Source organism: Apteryx mantelli, chromosome 20, assembly GCF_036417845.1.
Source record: "Apteryx mantelli isolate bAptMan1 chromosome 20, bAptMan1.hap1, whole genome shotgun sequence".
Taxonomy (NCBI): Eukaryota; Metazoa; Chordata; class Aves; order Apterygiformes; family Apterygidae; genus Apteryx; species Apteryx mantelli.
This window is the reverse complement of record NC_089997.1, coordinates 8,461,957-8,475,915: the sequence shown is the minus strand read 5'-3', so window position 1 is coordinate 8,475,915 and position 13,959 is coordinate 8,461,957. Positions and strand designations below refer to the sequence as shown.

Sequence of the window (13,959 nt, the reverse complement as noted above, 5' to 3'; positions counted from 1 at the left end):
TTCCTACTGTAACCTAGAAACTAAGTTTGTTGTTACTGTTTAAAATGGTGTTTCCTTGCTCTATGTTGTTTCTCCACACCTCTCCTCTCTGTTTTCCTTACAGACATTTTGTGAGTAACCCCATGTCCCTCTTTTACTGTACTTTTACATTTTTCTACGTCTCCTCTTCCTCTAACCTTCTGAGGAATCATTTCCTCCACTCACCATCTTCTCTTACTCACTGCAGCTCAGTTGCAGATATGTTGAACCATACGACTGTCACAGAGTTCCTTCTCTTGGGCTTCCCCTCCCTCCACCATCAGGAGTACCTAATAGCAATCGCTTTCCTGGCTTCCTACCTGGTGATCTTAGTTGGAAACCTGCTGATCATTGCCCTCGTTCTTTCTGACCGAAACCTCTACAGACCCATGTACTTTTTCCTCTGTAACCTCTCCTCTTCAGAGATCTTCTTCACTACATCCATCATACCAAAAACAGTAGGAAGCTTGTTGAGGGGAAGCAAAGCCATCTCCTACTCAGCTTGTTTAACTCAGTGCTACTTCTTCTCCCTCTTTGGTGACACTGAGTTTGTCCTTCTGGCTGTCATGTCCTATGACCGTTATGTGGCCATATGCTACCCTCTTCAGTACCCCATGCTAATGAACAGTCGGCTTTGCCTTCAGCTCCTGTTGGGGTCATGGACTGCAGGCTTCCTGGCCACCATTGCCCCCACTGTCCTAGTTGCCAGGCTGCCCTTCTGCAATGACAATCGTATTGACCACTTCTTCTGTGACAGCGTGCTTTTGATCAAGTTGTCCTGTGCAGAAACACAGACTGTTGAGCTGGTAAGTTTTGTGACATTTTCCATCATCCTCCTTGGCTCACTGGTCATGACAGCAATGTCCTACCTATACATCATTAACACCATACTAAGGTTGCCCTCAGGTTCGTCGCGGAACAAGGCATTCTCTACATGCTCCTCTCATTTCACCTTTGTCATCATGGTGTATGGTAGCTGCATCTTCCTGTATGTGCAGCCTTCAAGTCACCACATTTCCTACAACAAAATGGTGGCCCTGCTTATCACAATGGTAGGTCCTCTGATGAGCCCCTTTATTTTCAGCCTGAGGAACCAGCAGATGAAAGAGGCTCTCCAGGTGGGGTTGAAGAGAAGCGTGATAATCTCCAGGATACGTTTTTCCTTCTGAGGAGTGATTCTGGAAGTGGAGGGCAGTGCAACAAATGATTATGGTTCATTTGCTGAAATTGCACCTTTCTTTCTTAGCAGTGTGAAGTTTCATGGAAGGGATATCACAGCAGTTTCTCTCCTGTAACATATCATCATAATAAGACCTAATCCTTAGATAGGGAGGCTTTTCAAATGGTCTGAAAACACTTTACAACCCCTAGTGAATACCCTGGTGATGGTGTTTTCTAAGTGTGGAAACAGACAGAAAGCAACAAGCTGAGGGAGTCCTTTCTGGGCACACCAAATTTTCAAGAAGGTTTACTTTCCTCCAGTTCGGATGCAGCTTCTCCTTGTTCCAAAATCTGTTTCCCTGCTTATTTTGGTGGCAGATCTTTGTTGAAGCTCTTTGCTTCCAGAAAGAGACAGAAAACAGGTAAAACACAAAAAAGAGAACAACAATGGCTTTATTTCTCTACCAAGCAACACTTACTTCTCCGCATTAGCCTCCTGGTTAGGACAAGAACATAGCCCAAATAAAGTCTAGATGACCCATCTAACATCAGCTCTCTTTTAAGGTGTAACAAAATCCAGAATATTGGCCACTAATTTATTTCTTGAGTAACAATGCAATTGTCCGCAGATCAAGCTTAATGAAATGTCCAGTCCTTATGACACAATACTGTCAGGGCCAATACTTCAGCTAATAGAACAGCTTCACGTGGTGAAATTAGTTTGTCCACATATAGACATTTGTAACTTAAATGTCCTAAGCTGAGTTCATACCCAACCTCCTTGGATAGTCAGTGGGGAAGAATCAGTAGTCTAGCAAATGATATCACCTCCTCTTACATTAGATGTCTACAGTACTTCAAAGGACCTATACTGAGCATAGAATTGGAAGCTCAACTGTTTAATAGGAAATGTCAGGTGCACTTGACGGGCGAGTGAAGAGTTAACAGGACTGAAGAAGTTTGCCAGCTGATATGCGCAAGAACTGATATGCGCAAAGCTGTTGAACAGAGGACTTAACAGGACTAAAGAAGTCTACCAACCGATATGCACAAGGATTGATATGCGCAAGGCTGAGGAATAGAAGAATTAACAAGACTGAAGAAGTCTGACACCTGGAATCTGCATGGACCCCCAGGGAGGGAAGAAACAATACGGAGGTGTTGTGGTCTTGCCTCGCTAGCAGGGTCCTCCCAGGCAGACAAACAAACAGTCCTGTGATTGTGAAACTCGCAGAGGTCAGCAAAAGCATTGCTTGCCCAGAGCCCCAGCTGTATAAAAGGAGACTTGGGAGCTAGGAGAGTTGAGCAGGGACGGGAACGTGACCTGATCATCCTCTCTGGCTGGACCGTGAGTATTCCCCCCCTCCCCTTTTCCTGGGACGCTGGGTTAAGGAAACTCCTCGAGGTTGAGAGCCCTCTCACTAAGAGAATGAACAAGAAAGCTTTCAAGTAGGGATAAGCAGTGCTTCCAATTAACAGCGCAGTAACCGAGGGTTTTGGGTTATCCTTTCTAAATTAGTAACTGATGGTTTTGTGTTATCCTTTCTAAATTAGTAATCGCATTATTTTAATGGATGCTACTAATCCAAGAACTTGCATGAGGAAATAAACATATTTTTTATTACGTTACTGTCTCAGTCATTGCTATCAAACCTTCATAGTGTGACAGCACTGAACCACATGCTGGGCAGTGTGTCATAATTTGTACAGGTGAGGGACTCTAGCTCAGAGAGGTCCATCCTCTGCAGCCCCAAGCATTAGATCTAGACCCTAAGGTCTTTCCAACCACCCCCCAAAAAACCCCAACAACAAAAAACCCTCTTCTCCAATCCTTGTCAAGGTGTTGCCATTTGGCAATTTCCGTGGATTAATTTTCACTCATGATTTGCAAGAAAAATATCTTGCTTTGGAAAGAGAATCGAAATCAGGATTTGTTTATTCATTTTAAATAAAAAGACTGAGATTGATATTTTATCTGAGAGACTTCTTTCATTATTTAAACCAATCCCTCCCAATAGTACAGAAAACCAAGATTTGGTTTAGTCTGAAATGAGTTGAGTCTTAAATTGAATTTAATCTTATATGCCTAACATTGAAATTTTGAAGTTAATTGGATGTCTCCTATCCCATTTAAGTCGGCAAAGAATCCCACCAATGCAGCTACAGTGAACAGACTTTGGAATCACAAGCAGTGCTTTAACTTAGCTATCTTAGATATCTTACTCTGAAAAATCATCCTCAAAGTCACTGTGGCACTAACAGCTCTGATATTTCTGGGCAGATATCTTAGGTTTGACTATCTATGTCAGAGCCACACCTCTGCTTACAGCACAGAAATAACAGAAACTCACTGACTCTCCACTGGTGCCTCTACGCCGATATCTTAGGTGCTTGCTTTACTCTGAATGGAATGGTCTCCAGACTGTTCACCTTATTTACACCAGGAAGAAGTCCAGGTGCAGTTGTAGGGATAGTTCATTCAGGAATTTGCTTCTTCAATTGAAGGAACAGGTCAGTCCAAGAGCTGCAACTTGCAAGGGGTACAAACAAGACTGTGCTGGGTGTTGCTTCCTCTACTCTATGCAGACATCAAACTGTATTTCATGCTGTAAGGCATGCAGCACATGTCCTCACTGCCACACTACAAAACAAAACAAAGCACACATTTTGTCAATGGCGATCAACAGCCCTCACTTGATTTCATATACCTTGAATGGTAGAAACATACACAAAACTACATGACTCTCTCTCTGGGCTGCAGGGGCACTACATGGGACCAGCAGACACCCAGGAGGCCCTGAAGTTAAGCAGTATGAGCAGCATGGCCTAAGGACCAAGGTCTGCTTCCTGTAATGGATGTGCACAGTAAATAACAGACTTTCTTCTGTGGATAAAGGTCCTTTAAATAGCTATCCACCTCCCTGACACCTGAGTTGGGTGAATAATGGGTTTTTTTTATTAGTGGGTAAATTGAAAATCAAATAAGTAAATAAATAAATAAATAAATAAGTTCACTTTGATGACTCTGCTAAATGAACACAGAAATATTCTGGTTCACTGCAAGCCCTTTCTTAGATCTAAAAGGCTTTCTGAAAGTACTGACAACAGAAGTTGCATTCACACCAGGCAGAAAGAGGGTGGCCCTGAAGCTCTTGTGTTGCCTACTCCTGTAAAGGAGTCAGTAACATGCTCCATGAATGTGAAAGGAGAAAGTAAGTGCACAGAGTAAGTTTCTAAGATCTGCATGAGAGAACGTGGGCCAGGAATCATTTGCCTTCTTTCCAAAGGACTATGTCCATGCTGCTATCCAGCAGAGTAGGCCTTCTTTCTGCACAAAACTTTCAAAAATTTTTGCTTCTTTCTACTGGAAAGATGATACTATTCCTTTTTAGTTTCATCCTAAATTATAAATCACCTCAAGACAGATAAATAATGTTCTACAGCTGCCTATTCCTGTTACCCCATATAAAGGGAGGCCAGATGATTAACACAGACTAAGACAGCTCAACTCTACATGTGCAAAGGTCAGACTTCTAATAAACTACCGTTTTCACAGAGGGACTCCATGTGATCTTTTGATAATGCACCCAATAAGCTTGGGAAGAGAGTTTCCCCTGTCTCAGTATGATTCCAGCACCCAGTCTGTTGTGTGATAAGCACAAAAGAACAATCCACTGATAAGTAATTTTTAATAGCATGGATCCCCTCTTCCCTTTCTGCTCCTGGGAAGGCATGGACCTGGCTGCATATTTCAAGCACTACACATTTTTAAGAGTGAGGTGTTTTCTGGAAAAGGAACTAAGGGATGGAAAGGGAATGGTCATGAAGAGACGAGTGTTGAGAGAGGAAGATCCAATCAAATTTTCAAAACTATCTCTTCATGCCATGATAGCTACTTCTTTACTCCTGTAAATTTTTATGCATCTGACACTGATTTGCTTTTGCTGTAGTTGTGAATATAATTCATGTACCTGCTTCCCAGCTATCCTAAGCACAAGATTTGTTCCAAACTTACATTAGAACAGGAAAATATTAAAACTCAGTTTGCTGTTTCTCAGATCAGCTGACAACAATCTGCTCAGTTTTGGAGTCTATCTATCTCCTGAATACATCTACTTCGTGCAGATCACTTAACCAGCTTTCTTGGGCTGAAGACACACATTCAGACAGATGTGTGCATGCATGTTTAAATGCATATTTTCTATCATGATAGGAAAGACAAAAAAGAACTGGTTGGGGATGGGATTACCAATGGTAACCTGAGCATCTTGATTAGAAGAGTGAGGGCTGTGTAAAAGACAGAAAACCCTTTGCTTGGGTTTGTCAGGATGTTGGGTTTTGGTAAGGGATACACAATGATTAGAGTGCTGTAGAAAGTTTTTACTCAGTGAGGTGGAAGGAGATGGCTGAGAAAGCCTTCTGTCTTTCTGTGGTAGAAGGGGTTCCCAAAATAGTGAATAGGAGACTAACACATCCTATCTCTGGCAGAGTCGAAAGCAACAGGAATGCTGCTCAGCAATCACCATCATTCCCAAGGAGAGTCATAATACAGATAACTAGAAACAGCAGGAAGAGGAAAGTCTGAAATTCTGGGACATTAGTGTACTCTAGAAGGCCAAATTTCATAACAGATGTCTCACTGTCCCATGTACAATACATTGGATAGCACTAGATCGCCACTGGAAATGGACATTCATGAAGTTCATTTGAAACACGTTAGTGTAACTTTGTTAGGCTTAAACATGAGAAACAAATGAAACCAGATTACATCATGTGCTCATTAAAACCTTTGTGCTTAACAAAACTCTTAATTTCTCCTAGTAGCCACCCGGGCACTGATTAGACCAGACCATCAGAGGCACCACTTGCAGGAAGACAAAGCAAAGGGACAGAGGTTCTTCCCTCAAGTAGCACCTTTGATGTGGGGTGGCTCTTCCATTTTTGACACGCATGCACTCACAGAGTTTTAATGCTTTGCTTCAATGCAGTCTACACATCCCTGCAGCCCCAGCCCTGCGTAATTCTGCCCACATCATCCTCCATCCTCGAGCAGTGCCTCTTAGTCCTGAATTATAATCTTTGCAACCTCAATTTTCCTGATAGTCCCCAGTCCTAGCCTGCAGGCTTCCTGAAAACTGACCCCATTTGTTGGTATCCAGTGCCTTCACAAGGAACCACATGCTATCTTTCCTAAAACTGCTCCCCATCCCCCAGATCCCACTGTTTGAGTGGTGCCTCTTAATCATAAATCACAAGCCACACTACGTAACTCCTGTCCCCCTTATCCCTAAACTTTCACTCACCACCAAAAGTTTTAGTCTTTAGCTCCTTCTTCTCCCAGCTCTTAAAGTGGGCACTTGGGATGCTCTGTGGTGTGTAAAGTTATCTGCACGTGGCTGATAAATAAAACCAGGGTATGCAGGAAACTTGCACCCATCTGCTGCATAGCTAGATAACAGGTTGGATATCCTAGGAAATGTAAAATGGCACTAGACAGCTGCTTAAGCAACTGAAGGCTGGTCTGTGCAATTACTCCCCAGACCTCTGCACTGAGTACATTTCCATGTGAGATTAACTACCCAGCTCATGGGGAGGTACCTCTGCATGAACACCCGCAGTTAGGTGTCTAACTCTGAACTGAATCTCCTCCTGGGCATCTTCCTTAGGATGAACTGCATCCCACTGGAAAATCAACTTATTCTCTTCATTGATGGCAAGAGGACATCAAGCTATGGCTATCTGCACTTAAACATCTCAATTTAGTCAAGGCAGAGCCTATTCCTGGGCTCTGCATTTTTCAAGGACAGAGAACACCTTTTCTGTTCAACACTTCCCTCCTCTCCCTGCCCTCCCCCACCCCCCCCCCAAAAAAAAAAAAAGATTTGGGAGCTGGTGAAAATGCTTTGCTGGGAGGGTTTCAGATTCTGCCATAGACACAGGGACTTCCTCCCACAGAAACCCCTCCCCAGCTAGCAGGGAAGGGCAGGGATGGGGTGGAGTAAGGAAATGTAGCTTGTGAGCTGTATGGTAGGAGCTGTGAGAAGGGGTCAGATACCCGTGTACTGTTTAATAGACTACAGTCATGAAGCAATCAAGGGGACATTTTACCCTGAAGAACTTCAAAAAATGAACCCCGAAGAGAGCAGAATCTACAAAATTGAGAAGATCACTGCTGTAAAGGAAGAAAGAAACAGCTGCTGGTAAAGTGGCATGGCTGTTCCAGAAATTTAACAGTCGCATGGAAGCCACTCAAGTCTGCATGTCCAGTTTTGGGGGACGGAGTGAGGGAAAAAGAAGGATAGAGGAAAAAGGATAGAGGATACTAGCCCCCTGCAGCAAAGTTTCAACAATTGACTTTCCAGCCATAGTCCAGGTCTATGATGGTATGATTAAGAAAACAAAGCTTAAAATAGACAAAAATCTTCAAAGCTTATGTACAGCCAGGGAGCTAGTGCAGGGGGATTAGCTGCCTGACTTAGAGTTTACATCTCAGCTCAGACCTTAGGTTAGATTAAGCTCAGACCTAAGATTTAGACCCAAACTTGAACTAGATGCTCTGACAATTGAAATTAGGTGGAACATATCCACCTTCATATCTCTGTATTCATATTTCCTTATTTCTGGGGGTATCAGGACCTTAATATCCCACACCCAGATACTTGATACTTCCAGTCTTTTGGAATGCAGCCATTTCAGGCATTTTCTGAATGTCACACAACTGACGCAAGAGAAAACACTGAGTTACCTGCCAAGGCTTACACTGTGTAGCAGGCAGGAGGCCGAGGCAGGACCTATCAGCCGTTTTTGGAGTTGCATTATTGTTCTTCAAGTGTCCCCTAGGAACAGAGAGCAGCATGAATCTTCAATAAGCACATGGAACTGCAATGCGATCAAACTCCCCATGATGCACCGAGGAAGAGTACTAAACTGTCGCTTTTGTGTGGGCAATTTGCAGTGTGTTAACCAGACATGGAACTGGAATAAGGTGATGCCCAGAATGAGATGGGAGCTGGGGCATTTCTGAGCAAGAAAGGAACTATTTGGCACAAGCTTTTGCTTTTGCAAATTAAGTTCTTATATATTTCTTTGCTATATCCAAGCACTGTGTGAAGGGAAATGGGATATAATTTGTCCTGGGTGAATGCGTGTTAAGTCCCATTTCTAGAGCTGGAATGGCAGCTGTAATGGGGAATGAGAAACAGAAGTGATAACTGCAAATAGCTAAAAAATGAAGGAGATGCAATCAGTCTCAGGCAATTTTATACACCTTGGAGAAAGTTGCAAAGTCTAAGCTGTTCTTCTGCACTTCCTCTGGGGTCCATGGAGAGAGCCTTCCTTAAGGAAATCTATTGCTTTCTGATTGATTTGTGCAGAGCACCTCTGATAAATCACCCTCTTCATAATTTTTCCCACTGGCCAAGGGGACCATGTCTTCATCTGGAAGAAAGATGATGGTCCACAAAGGGACCAGATACTTCTAGAGTGATTTCAGCTGCCCAGATGAAGTGGGATAAGTTGTGCCTCCTAAATACTGTCTTTTCTTCCTGCAGAATCAGAAGAGAGAGTGCAGAATGCTCAGAATGGCACGGAAGCAGGAAACCTCTGGAAAAGTGCCATTTGTTGAAGAATGCACCCCTTCCCCTGGGAAAAACAGCTGGCAGGAGAGCATTTTTTACTCAACAGCATACAAGGAAGAATGCAAATATTTATAGTTGAAAGTACTCAATCAGCCCTCCCTAAAAAGGATATAATAAACAACGCAAGTTACCTCTGAACTGGCTTGCTTCACTGGTTGGCCCTGTTCATGGGCGTTTTCTGCTGGACTGTAATGCCTGAGAGAAGCAGAGAAAGACAGAAATGAGCTGTTTCAATGTTGTCACATTCAGTTCTGATGAATCCACCTCCTGGTTAAGAAAGGCTTTTGCAAAGCTGAATGTAGCTGCAACTTCCGTTGCACACATGAACAAGGGAAAACAGCATGTCAGCTTGCAGCACCACCCTTTTGGAGCAGCAAGACTGGAAGAGAAGGAAGGGCTGGAGTCCTTTCCCACTTTCTTCCATCAACACATGGCAAGAGCCCTTTTCTTTCTCTGCATCAGTTTCACTAGTTGGAAAATGGGGAAACCACCAGCACCTCCTCTCTAAAGGGCTTGGTGATCTACCGGTGAGGAATACTGAGAGCCAAGTGTTATCCTGCAAGGGAAAACAGGAACATTTCCAGCCATACTTGCATCCAAGCACAGTTAGCTCACTCAAACTAAAGACCAGCACACCAAGTTACAAATGGAAGTCTTAAAGATGCTCACTTGCATTTTAGAGGCTAGTCAGGAGGGTGACTATTCACTTTTGGAAAGGAGTATCATTAAAACCACACAAACTCTGAAGACCAAGCAAATACACAGACATTGAAGGTGTCTGTATATACATCCCTTCTCCTCCAAAAATGAGTATTTTAATTGTCACCAAAGATCCACCTTTTCGGGGGGAGACCTACAATGGACACTCATGGTATCCCACATTCATTGTGCTTTAAAAGCATTCAATCCAGTATGGTAATAGAGACTCTGCACCTGACCAGATCATTTCTCTGAGACCACCCGGGGCCCCAAGTATCACCACCCTCAATACCTGCACTGAAAGATGGGAAGGTGTTAAGAGAAGAACCACGAGTCAACTTTCAAGGACAATTAAATGTATGGGGCTGGGTGATAATGCAGACAACTTCCTAATACTGACTGGCTGAGTACGAAGTCTGAACTCTGACAAACAGGCCCTTCAAATATGTGAAAGTTTCTGAGAAATGAAGCAGGGAATTCCCTAGAGTTTCAAATCCAAGACTCCACACTTGCCCTCATCAGTCATTTTGTAATAACATATGCTGGTCCCAGGTCACAAGCAGAGCTTGTCATTTTGCAACACAAAACAAGCTTTCTCCAAATTCCAGGACCTACTCAGAAATAATTACAAAACTCATAAATTCGCATAGTAATGTGACAGCCATATAGAAAAAGTACTTGTGAGCTATTATTTAAGGAACAAACAAGAAAAAAAAAGCTCATTGGGACAACAGTTAAGTATATACACATGACATTCGAACGAACTGCTGGATACAGAAGAAAACAAAACAAAAAATACCCCCAAACCCACACAGTTACAAAGGGATTATTTAAGAGTCTTGTCTATACTCAACATTAAATTAAGTAAAGGGCACCTAAGGGTGCACAGGGAAATTATTATCTGGTGTTACTGAAAACAGCCAGACACTGCAAGGATCACTCCTATGAGAACAGAGATAAGACTACACCTAAGAAAGCCACTGGCACACTAAAGGCACTCCCATGCACTTTTAACATACATCTTACCTTTCACAAAAACCTTACAAAGCCACTTGTTTTATTCTACAGCTTCCGACAGAAGCTATATTAGCATAAATGCTCTGGCTGATTTAGACTTCCTCGACCTAAAGATCTTGGACTTTCAGCTGAAATGCTCTCTGTGCTGCCCATGGGGAGAGGAACACAACCGGACAACAATGCCTGGAGTCCAGGGCACTCTGCTGATTTCGGATCCCTCCTGCTGGCAATAGCGTATCCTGTCATATTCACCAAGCACAGGCAATATCATGCCTAGGGCTAGCCCCCACGATACCTCCTCGGGCCCCTGGCTGCACAGACAGTCACAAAGAGAAAAGAATGGATGAAAAAACACACACTTACAGTAACAATGATTTAGGAGAAGCAGAGTTTTCCAAAGTACATGACACCTAAGAACAATAAGGCATATTAATTACTTGAATAATGGGTAACTCCTGATTTTCTCTTCCTTCCCTGACTCTGGCCAGGGTCCTTCACTCTTGGCTCAATGCTGAGGAAAAAACAGCATTGTGCAGCCACAGGCAAGTCTCTCAGAGACCGAGTGCCCTGCACAGGGCCCTGACTCCCAACATTACCTTTCAGCTCTCAAAGTTCTCCCCTCCAAGCACATCCCGGATCATCTCCACAGAAACACAGGAAGGTCTCTCCAGCAGCAGCTACTGCCACCACTGCAGCATCTCAGCAACCCCACACACCTCGCCCAGGCAACAGCCCGCTCACACACAGCTACTTCTCCCACCACTGCATCCTCGGCCTCTTTCTCACAGGCCTTCCAGTAACACCCCCGTCCAGCACCCAAGATGGCTGGTGTTACTAGCAACAGCATACTGCCCCGGCCTAGACGTAAAGCTTGCTGCCTTCCTCAAGGAAAGCAACACACTAAAGGTTACTGAGCCATCTCAGATCATAAGCAAACATGTAAATCACTACCTCTGCAAGCTCCAGAAAAAGAAGAGTCCACCTAGGACAGGAAAGAAAAGACAGAAAAGCAGCTCAGACACTCACTGAAATAACATCCTGCTAAAGCAGGGCTCAGGATCTAAGGTCTTTCAGTAAGTCTCAGCTGCACACTTCCTCACCAGGCACAAGGCAATAGTCAGGTGAAAGATTTCGTCAGCTGATGCAAAGATGGAGTCTTGCAAGTAGTTCTGCTTCACAAACAGAGACTGAAAGCAGTTTCTAAGGTTTCTTCTAGTTGCTTTCAAAAAGACTAGGCAACACTGTAAGGATTCTGCAATCTGCGTTCAACAAAAAATCACTTCTTGTCAAATCTTTTGCTCCCAAACCCAGCTGCTACCATCACTACTGGACCATCTCCCCTTTGTGTCAGGTGCACAAAAACTTCCTACAGCAGAACTGAGATTCTTAAGCACACCTTTCACTGAACACACGGAATAATTGCTGTCAATTTACTACTAACGTCAAGCAGAAAATATTGGGGCGCAGATGGTAAATACAAATCTCTTCCTACTAAAATACATTCTCATTCAGAATGTTTTGGAATTTCAGAAGGTAAAACTCAAGGGGGCAGAAGATTTCTGTGTCCTCCAGCTCAACTTTTAGCACAACATGAGTTTCAGTCGAGTTGTCTTCAGTCACAGCTTGCACACAACAGCTTTCCAGCAGAGAGAAAGAACACTTCAACCTTCTCAATGCGACATTCAGAGAGAACCACAGTTTAAATACCTGGCTACAGTAACAATACCTGCTCTTAAACAGAAGCACAACCTGCTCCAGCTGCAGCAGAGCACTCACCATCCATGAGGCTCTTGTTCTGTCCGTCTTTATCAAGCACTTGGTGGGTTAGAAGTAGTTTGATCACACAGGAAGATCCATTTTCTCTTCATAATTCAGAAATGAATGGGGAAAGCTTGGATTTGCTAAAGCAGCCAGAGCCAGGGAACATGGATGGACAGAAGGCAGAAGCAAAGAAAAAAAAAAATCAATCTATGCTTAGATACCTCTGTCTCCAACAGCAATGCAGACCTCCATGAGAGAGTTACGCTCTGGCTTTACCATTTAGGTCCAACCAAGGGCCTGGGAGAAAGGAATGAGGACACTGGTGTCGAGGAATATTGGAAACGAACTGAAAAAGTGGGACCTAACCTGTAAATCCTTCGAAAACGCTCTCCATGCAAGGGTGAACTGAAGTCTGTCTCCTTGGTCTAGCGAAGACAGTGCCCATTTGTGGCATCCTTTTACTTTCCTCCTTAGCAACTGCACGAAGAAAGGAAGCTATCAAAAAAGCACCCAAACTCTGCAAAGACTTACCTAAGCTCAGGCCCTGCTTTTTTCACAGCCCTCTTTTCTCCCCATCCCTGGACATGACACCTTCCTAATGTTCATAACTGAAAGCTGAAGAAAACAAGTCCAATTTCCACAGGTTAGTCAAGAAAACTGAATGCTGCACTTCCCCGGCACAGCACAACAGCAGCTCAGGCCTATCGACTTCCCCCACCACTTTCCCCACCCGCACCCAGAGCGTTGCAGCTTTCCACCACGGGAGGACATCCAGGGGCAGCAGGAGCACAGAAAGCAGCTTCTCTGCTCCTCTCCCTCCTCACCTGCTGCCTGCGGTTTCACTAGTGATGGAGCTCGCACAGCTCAGGGCTCCTCTGCACCTGCCGGGCGGCAGCGCGGGCTGGAAACACCCCTCTGTGTCCCCGGGGTGCTCACAGGCAGCACCTGCCCCCACCCACAGTGCAGAGCTTTCTCTCCCAGCCCGGCCCGGCCCGGCCCATCCTGTCCTGTCCCCTGGCGCAGACTCGCCCAGGCCCCGGGGCAGAGCGGGGCCCTGTGGCAGCAGCGCCCCGGCAGCAGCATTTCCCCGCTGACGCTCCCCTGCAGCACAACTCCCGCAGCCCAGGGCCAGCCCGGCGCCGCTCCCCCTCGCTCACCGCCCTCGGCCCCGGCCCCGGCCCCCGCCCCGGCCGGCAGCAGCCGCCGCAGGCTCCGTGCACACGAGCACACGCCGGGCCGCAGAGTCGCTCCGGGCTCCCTGCGCAGCAGCCGCCAACACCCGCCGCTGCCGCAGCTGCTTCTCCGCGGCCTCGACAGCAGCGCCGCGGCGGGGGCCGGCGGGGGCGGGGCCGGCGGGGGCGGGGTGGTGGCCATGGACACACAGGCCCCGCCCCCAGGGGGCCGGAAGTGCTGCCTCCTCCCGCAGAGCATGCGCACTGGTGCAGAGGAGGGCGGCGAGGGGCGGGGCGGGGGCGGGGCCAGGGCTGCCCGGGCCCTGCGGGGAGGGAGGGGGCGAGAGGCGGCTGGTGCCGCGCGGGGCAGAGTCTCCCGGTGCGGGGCCGCCCGGAGCCTCGAGCCGCAGCGCTGGGAGCTGCCGTGCCGGGGCCGAGGGCCAAGGGCCGCGGGCTGGGCAGAGCGAGCGGCTGTGCGCGCAGGGGCAGCCGGA

The 13,959-nt window shown here is 45.9% G+C and overlaps 1 protein-coding gene across 1 annotated transcript in view; it reads left to right on the top strand.

Annotated features, from left to right (window-relative positions):
• LOC136993779 (olfactory receptor 6C4-like) overlaps positions 1-13,959 on the top strand; it is a 28,229-nt gene that overhangs the window by 7,160 nt on the left and 7,110 nt on the right. Inside the window, exon 3 of the mRNA XM_067308726.1 lies at positions 306-1,154. Coding sequence (XP_067164827.1) covers positions 306-1,154 — 849 coding nt within the window. The remainder of the gene's footprint in view (positions 1-305; positions 1,155-13,959) is intronic.